Source organism: Fundulus heteroclitus, chromosome 5, assembly GCF_011125445.2.
Source record: "Fundulus heteroclitus isolate FHET01 chromosome 5, MU-UCD_Fhet_4.1, whole genome shotgun sequence".
In the NCBI taxonomy this organism is placed as follows: Eukaryota; Metazoa; Chordata; class Actinopteri; order Cyprinodontiformes; family Fundulidae; genus Fundulus; species Fundulus heteroclitus.
Genome location: NC_046365.1, coordinates 37,908,594 through 37,917,597, shown reverse-complemented (window position 1 = coordinate 37,917,597; position 9,004 = coordinate 37,908,594). Strand labels below are relative to the sequence as shown.

Sequence of the window (9,004 nt, the reverse complement as noted above, 5' to 3'; positions counted from 1 at the left end):
TTCTCAGTGGAGGCAGACATTCTCTTCTTCATCCACATCATTTCAATCACATCTGGACTTTGACTAGGCCATTAAAGTAAGGCAAGTTTATTTATTTAGCACTTTTCAGTAACAAGACGATTCAAAGTGCTGTACATAAGTAGAAAAACATTACACACATAGAAAAATTAAGGAATAAGATAAATAAATCCTTGACTAGACTTCTTTCATACATTAACAAACATACAGAAAGACATGATTGTTTAAATTAATAAGAAGAACCTCAGTATATTCATGGGGAATTTTGGATCTAAAGTTTTTTTGTCCAACCTTTTCAAAGCTATAGAAAAACTTAATTGTTTCTATTCATACATTCCTCAGAGCTACAGCTTAAGGTCTCTGATCTGACCTTTCTAAACCACAGATAAAATGGGAGAATTGTTTCTATTCAGGATAAAGTTTCCTGAATAGAAACAACTGTAAGAAGGTAACTGTAAGAACCAACATGCAAAAACTAATGTGCAATTCTATTTAATACACTGTGCAATAATCCTGAAAGTAGTGACTTCTGCTGCTACTACACCCGAATATATGTCAATATACACACGTATAAGCCACAGTGAATGTACATAAGACATCCTCTCTGCCTTATTTCTTTTTGTATTTTTTTTTTCTTTTTCTTACCTACTCCTTTTGATCCTGATTACTGAGCCGATGTGACATGTGAATTTCTCCAATGTGAGATCAATAAAGCCTATCTTATCTTATCTTTCACTGAAACGAGCTTCATCACTAAAAAGAATCTAAGAAAGTTACAGCTTGAGGTTTCTGATCTGACCTTTCTGACACTACGGCTAAACAACAACTTGACTCTTTTTTTCTCAGTTTACAGAATTTTACTTCAAGGTAAGGCTGTGAAACGAGCCCAAATCATCAACCCCCGCCCCACACTACCATGCTTGGTCATAGGTATGAGGTGTTTGTGCTGAAATATGGTTTTCTCTAAATGCAGTACTTTGGTCTCATCTGTCCAGGGGGCAATGTTCCAGGGGTTCTTCATGTGGGTGAACTGGTGTGAGCTTTTATTTTCATTAGATTTTTATTATTGTATCGGTGGAAAACAATCGGGCAACTGCAGCTCAGCCAAAATGCAGTTGATGGATCATCTTGAACCAAATCTTACATCACTGCACCGGTTCTATGTTTGGAAAAGGATGGACTTTAAAATCCTGCTATTGGTCAAAAAAGCACTAAAATGGTCTTAAAATAAATTTCTGAGTTACTTGTCAAATATGAACGCTGTAGACCCATCAGGGCATCAGAGAGCTGCTTGCTCTGTGTTCCCGCACTGCAAAAACAAAACTGAAAAGTAACATTTTCTCTAAATGAGTGTATTTGTCCTTGATTTGAGCAGGGAAATAAGTAGTTAGAATAAGATTTTTGCACTTAAAATAGGAACAACTAATCTCCATGATCTTATTTCAAGTGCAGTGTGTCTAATTATCTTGTTTCAGGGGTCAGATTACTCATTCCATTGGCAGAAAATCTTACTTACCTGCTCAAATCAAGGATAACTGGAGAAACTTTTATTTATTTTTAGTTCCGTTTTTGCAGCACAGGACCAGAACCGAACCGGTTAAGGCAGCATTTAGTTGTTACTCAGGTCTGAATCAATCCTGAAAGCCTGAGATGTGCAGAAATGGTTTGCTCCGTTAAATCAGGTGTAAAAACATTATTGCTTACAGCCTCTTTTGATCAGAGTCTCACTAATGAACTTGTTGCCTGATCACCGAGGGAATGAAACACGGGATTGACGATTATATTTGATTTTAACATTTTTTCTTTTTTTTTGTGCAATGTTTTTCAAAGCTTAGGAATTTGATTTTTAGAAGTTTTTCCTTTGATTTTCTGTGAATCGGCATCACGTAAATAAACCCGCCTTGACTTCATACAGACGTCGCTTTGGAAACCTAAATCAAGCTGCCACATTAAAGGTGGAGAGAAGTGGTTTTTATCGTTTAACATTTCCACACAAGAAAAGGCCAATTAGTTCACTATTCTTCTAATTTTCCTGTCATGAACTTTAACATTTACCATCCAAACTGAGTCCAGCAGCATCTGAGATGGAGCTGTTGGGTTTTAACACATTTACAGTGTAAGGTTGGGGGTTAATTTGCCGGGGAGATTAGCAGCGCTCTTAAATGTTTCCCCACTTATGAATCATGTTTCTCTCTGTTGAATGATGGACTTTAAATTGTTTGGAAATGGCCTTTTAACCCTTTCAGGCTCCTTGGCAGAGATAACTGCTTCTCTCGGGTTCTTGCTTATGTCTTTCCTGCTTGGCGTTGGGCTAAAACAACGACATGTTTTATGAAAGGCAGCAAACTCCTGCGTTTATACAGGTGACCACACAGTTAATAAAATCCATTAGCAGTTCCTGGGTGCTACTACCCCCTTATATTCTGTAGAAACAACAAGGGTGCACTTAGTTTTTCCACACGCAGCTTTTTGAACTTGGCTTCTTCTCTACGTATTAAAAAATAAAAATGTGATCTCTGATGTGTGTGTTACTTACTGTTTAGTTTAACAAAATAATCTTATTATATCCAAATATTAAACCTCCTATATTTGAAAGACGTACTCTATTTTTATTATGATTGAGTTTGCTAAAGAGCTAAAGTAAAAGGAAAAAAAAAACAAAACACAAAAAGCTAATAAAATAGGCTATAAATGGCTCCTGTAAACCTCCGGGTTGCTTTAAACAAGGCAACATTTTGGGTTTGTGTCTTAGTCTCTATGAGGATATTAAACGTGCAGCATTTGCATTTTAAGCTCGCTAAACTCAGCTAAACGCCGACAGATGTTTGTTGGTGCAGTTTAAGGTAATTAAAGGTTTTGGACATATAGCGTTGGTGTCCATCTCGTGGGAGATAAAGATAAATGCCACGCCAGGCTGAGAGGCTTAAAAGTTGTCCCCAGAGTGGCGTCGTAAACTCTGCCCGTCTCCGAAGGACCCGGGGCCTATTGATTTTTTTCCTCTCCCCTCAGGCACGATAAGGGCCAGCCTTCTCAGATAAACTAGGCCACCGCGGACTACGGAGGACCCCTCATCTGTCTGGACTGGACACTCCCACCCACCAACACCATCACCCCACAACAAGGAACCAGGGAAAGAAAAAAAAAAAAAAGAGGAAAAAACATCAGCAATAAAACAAACAAAGCGGTTTCAGACAAAAGAAAACTCATATCGACAACCTGGGACTCAGCTCTGAAAGTCTGAGGACGGTCGATCCTTGCTGTCCTCTGAACTGACCTCTGACTCTGTGCATTGCACCGTTTCTGTCTGTGTCTCTCTCACAGAAATGAAAAACATGTTTTCACTCTGACGGATGTTTAAAGCATCCAGCCCTGCTGAACTTGTTCACACATCGTCACGTTGCGACCGTAAAGCTCAGGTGAATTCTCTGGGATTTTATGGGACAGGCCGACACAAAGCAGCGCACAGGATTTAAGTTTAGACTTTGACTAGGCCATTCCAACACACTGAGTTTCTCAACAAGTTTCCCACGGGGATTGTTCTGGATAGTAGTAGTAGTAACTTTTATTTGTCCCAAAATGGGCAATTTTTGTGCAGAAGTAATAATAAACATTCACACTTCACACATAAAAACACAAGAAACACATAAAATATAAAAGTAGGTGAATAAATATATATAAATATGTGCAGCGCAGAGAATGAATAAAGCGAAGGCCTATATGTATGCAACGTGTGACTATCTGCTTTTCCTGGTAGCGTTTAGCAGCTGGACAGCAGAGGGAAGAAAAGAATGTTTGTATCTATTTGTCCGGGCTGGTGGATATTTAAAACGGGAACCAGAGGGTAGAAACTGAAATTGGTTGTGTAAGGGATGGGTGTAATTATCCAAGATGGACTCTGCCTTCCTAATTACCTGCTCTTTGTATATTTCAGTCATGTTTTTCTGTTGGACGCCTGTGATATTACTACATACCTTAATAATCTTGGATATGGCATTTTTATTCTTTACGTTAAGAAGAGCAAACGAGCAGATTGGCAGAGAAAGTGAGTATGGACTCTATAAAGGATCTGTAGAACATGGTCATCAGAGTCTTGTTCTGGATCCATCTTCCCATCAACACCAACCAGCTTCCCTGTAACATGCTCAGAAAAGCCCCTCACCACAGCATGATGCTGCCAACGCCATGTTTTACCAAGGAGACGGTGTTTCCACTTGACCTGCAGTTTTAGCTTTCCTCCACACACGTCTTACAAGCAGGGCAGATATGTCCATCTTTTCCTTCAGCCAATCAGGACAGAATGATGGCTGTGCTGTGGGATCTCCAGTGTCACCGATTGTGGTCAATCTTTATATGGAAGAAATGAAAAAGAGAGCTTTGGACTCTTTCAGAGGAACACCACCAGGTTCATATATCTGGACGACACATCAGCTCAGTGGAAACAATATCAAGTTCACCAGAGAGGACGCCAACGACAACAAGCTAACTTTTTCTGGACTGCTTGGTGAGCATGGAACGAGATTAAAGCCTCAACATTGAAGTCTACAGGAAAGCTGCTCACACAGACCAATTATCTTCTTTTTGATTCTCACCATCCACTGGAGCACAAACTTTCTGACACCATGGAGCCGAACATGTCCCCACCAGGACAGACGGGAAGAACAAGGAACAGAAACACGTCAAAGACGCTCTCCAGACCCGTGGGTACCCCAACTGGGCTTTTGTCAAATCAGCAAGAAAATCCAAAAGAAGCCGCAGAACACAACGTGGAGAAGAACAAGCGCAGAAACATTGTTAACCCAGATGTTGCTGGAGTCTCTGAAAAACTCAGGAGGATTTTGTCCAAACAAAATCACAGGACATTTCAAACCCAACAGGACCTTCAGACAGAGGCTGGTCCATCCTGAGGACAAAACCCCCCAAACCTAAGATGAGCGGAGTGGTGTATGCAGGTCAGTGCAGTGAGGAATGATCTGATCGTTATATTGGAGAAACCAAACAACCTCTCCACAGACGCACGGCTCAACACAGGAGAGCTACCTCCTCAGGACACGACTCTGCTGTCCACCTACACCTAAAGGACAAAGGACACTCTTTGAGGACCAACATGTTCACATTCTGGACAGAGAAGACAGATGGTTTGAGAGATGGGTGAAGGAAGACATTTAAGTAAAGCAAAAAAAAACAACTTTGAACAGAGGAGGAGGACTCAGGTTTCACCTTTAAAAAAAACTTACAACACAGCTATGGGTTGATTCCTGATAAGTTTCACACCAACTCACATCTCCATGCCAGGCTAACGAGGAGCCTAATGACTCTCCATTGTTGGGGCGACCATTTCCAGGTGAATCTACAGGTGAATCTAAACTCTAACGAGGCCTGCAGGTCTATAAAACTTGGAACTTCTCACTACTGCAGACATTTTGAACTGAGAAAGCTTCAAGGACGGGAAGCAAAACGTCTTCAGCTTCAGAATAGAAGTCCAGTTTTATTCATTTTTTTAAATCTTTTTATTTTAGACCTTCTTCCACATGTTTGCGGTGTCCCTTAAAGGGGGTTGTAAACAAATTTATTATGGCTTTCTGTCAAAAATGGCTTCTTATTTCCTTTTTTTGTGAAATGCACACCTCTCCCTAACGGAGAAAAACATACTCATAATATTAACCATACCTCATATGAATTCGGGTTGTAAAAAATGTTTAATATTTCAGAAATAGGAAACAAAAAGAAAGCTTAAATATTGTTTTATCTGACGTCTGACAGGGTAACTAAAGACCTGGTCCTGGAGCCGGAGCTGTGATTACCTGCGTGTCCGGTACCGATGTGGCTCTTCATGTCGCTCTCCTCCATACAGACGTAGTCGCAGACGCTGCAGCAGAGTGAGAACATCCACTGCTCCTTGTCCACATGAAGCGACATGTGGCTGACAAACTGGGCATTCAGCTCCGTCTGGAAACCGCACACATGGCAGCTGGACGGGGAACAGACAGCAGACGGGGGGGCAAAAAAAAAAGAAAAAAAAGGAAAAATGGTGAGAATGAGAAGAGGGAGACAGTCAGCTTTAGTGTTACATTTGCCTGCATAAATTACCAAATGTATGCCGTCTCTGCATTCATTTCAGTTTGAATACAATTATCTAAAAAGGAGCTTTAACTGTGATGTGAGTGGTTAGAATAACTGGATTCTAATGTTGAACCCCAGCGTTACAAGGATCAATCCAGGCGGAGTTTCTGATAAAATGCTGAAGCCAGATGGGAACTGGTTCAGTTTTATGCGAGACACCAACCTGGTCCTGAAAAAACGGCAAACAAAACAAAAACGGACAGATCATCTATGAGTCTTAGAACAATTGTCAGGATCTGCAGCATATTTCGTGGAGAAAAGCCTTAGAAACGGCACCAGTCAGTAGTTTATATCCACTCATCACGAGCGACAATGTCAGTAGTTATGCAATATTTCATGCATTTTAAAAACTATACCTGGAAATACACTTTAGTGTTTTTATTTTTATTTTTTATTTTATTTATTCACAGATCATAATAGAAACTCAAAATACATCAATAGAATGTCTGTGTGACAGAAACCCCATAGGGCTTATACCAAAGGTCACACCCATAAACCAACAAAACATCAGGCAGCTCACATTATGAAAGTCCTTTCATTCAATAGAGAAAACAGAATAGACATGTACAGTAACATTATTTTTACATTTTAGCTTTCAGATTTCCGGGAGTCAATATTTGTAAAATCATACATCACTGTCTTTCTTGGATAACAGTATTTTTTTTCAAAGACTTTCTACCATTTATTTCTGAAGATTCCAAATATTTTCCATATTCATTCCATAGTTTTGCACCAGGATGCCGAAAAGAAAATTGCACTTGAGTTTTAATACTTAATGGTAAATAAAAAGACAAAGCTTGTCTAGTATTATAAGAATGCACTTGGCAGTTCTTAACAAAATACTTCTTGTTTTATCATAAAAACAAAGGTACATGTTTGATAAATATTAATTTCAACAGCTGTAATTTGGAGAAAAGAGGAACACTAGCTGCATCAACTTTAGAAAATGTTGCTTAGCGAACAAAAGCTTTTTGTAAAAGTAGTATTTTTTTTAGATAACTAGGAAATGTACTTGCCCAAACAATATTACAGTATGACAGGTATGGATAGATTAATTAATATTATAGAGTTAACATCACCTTATTGTGAACAAAATTTCTAATCCTTCTCAAAATACCTAGAGATTTAGTGATTTTTTTTTTTGCAGACTGTACCAATTTGTACACGCACATTAAAAATCACATTATTGTGATTTTTAATGCGCTCATGGACAACCAAGAAGCTTCTCAAGCCCAACATGAAGCAGAAACTGCTGCAGCAGCAGCGCCACAGTGAAGCCAGCTGTAGCTGTCCAAACCTCTTCTGGAGCTTTAGAGACAAAGATCGAGCCGTTTGGCCACAGCGACGAGACAAACGTTTGGAGGAGTCAGAGTGAGGCTTTCAAACCTCAGAGGACCGCACCAACTGGAACGCCAGCTAGCAGTGGCGTCGGGTCGAGGGACTCGGCCGGTGTGGCGTGTTGCACAAAGTGGACGGGAAAACGAAGAGGGACTGCCTCCAAATTCATTGACCTGACCTCAAATCAACAGCAGGATGGTTAAAAACTTGGACATTACTCTGTTTTCCAGCAGGACAATGGTCCCAAACACACTTTTAAATTAAATCTGCCTTTTCTGCCAGAAGTCTGACGACTTCAAGATGGGTGTGAGTGGTCAAGATGGAGCGTGTTGAGAAATGTTTATCCAAAAATGAGCGAAAATTGATGTTTTCAATCCTTTATTTCTGTTAATTAATGACTTTCTGCTCATAGCAAATGAAAACGCGACATTTAGGATCAGAATATTACATCAAATCAATAAAAACACATTTTCACACAGAAATGTGGGCTTAGCCAAAAGTAAGTTTAATAGCGGCCAACAGGTTGCTATTTTCAACGGTGCTTTTAATAAACAAATAAGCCTCATGGGAGCACATTTTCTGGTTTATTGAATGTAATCGTTTTTGGGCCCACTGTGAGTCCATTGAGCTGCTCCATTATTCAGCGGTCGTCACAGCAAGTCTGTACATTTTGCACGCAGAACTAGAGTTTTTAGGCCTGATGTCCTTCCCGACACAACCGGGAATCGAACCCGCCTCCGTCATGTCAGACACAGACTGTGCGGGTATATTTACACCCTAGAAAAAACAGTTAAAATAACCTTTTAAAAGTCCTAAATTAACATGAAATTCATGGCCCCAGGCGTATGTGAACTTCTGAATAGGATTGGTATCATCTAGGATGAGCCGATCCGATCCGATTCTCGGTTATAGCGCAGCTTGATTTGATTTGACTCCAATATCGATATTTATTACTTTCAAATTAATCCTCAAAGTCATTCAGTAAACAAAACCAGCCAAATATTATATTTATGTTCAATATATTGAACACTGATATATTAACAAGAAAATAAAGTGCATTTGGTTCAATGAATTTAACACATCACAGAAACCAAAAATGTGCCCAAACGTCAGATTTTAGGGATGAAGGCGCTTCTAAAATCCTGTCAGCCGTTCCACAAATTCACCTCACTTGCTCTTCCTCGCTGTGAACAGTAATGGTGCACTATGATAACTCCCCCTAGGGGTTGGGAGGTATATTGATATTAAAAGCCAGAATATTGATATTAAATCGTTTTTAAAAACATTGATATTAATCTTTACATCTTTTTATGCCCAACCCTACTTCTGACTGGAACTGAATGCCGGATAACAGAGAAATCACATGAATCACAGGCGTTTAACAAATTAGACGTATTTCGTTAATCTGCAGCCTTCAGTAATAATGAAAGGTTCATCTTTTCAGAAAGACAAATGTAAGTTGCCTGTGCAAAACACTCAGTTATCCTATTGCAACAGCAAACAGGCTTAAATTGGACTTTTGACTTCT

General features: G+C 39.5%; 1 protein-coding gene across 1 annotated transcript in view; it reads right to left on the bottom strand.

Annotated features, from left to right (window-relative positions):
* The window catches only part of znf827 (zinc finger protein 827), a 133,354-nt gene that overhangs the window by 20,950 nt on the left and 103,400 nt on the right, over positions 1 to 9,004 (bottom strand). The window contains exon 11 of the mRNA XM_036137539.1: positions 5,820 to 5,986. Within this exon, the coding sequence (XP_035993432.1) occupies positions 5,820 to 5,986 (167 nt within the window). The remainder of the gene's footprint in view (positions 1 to 5,819; positions 5,987 to 9,004) is intronic.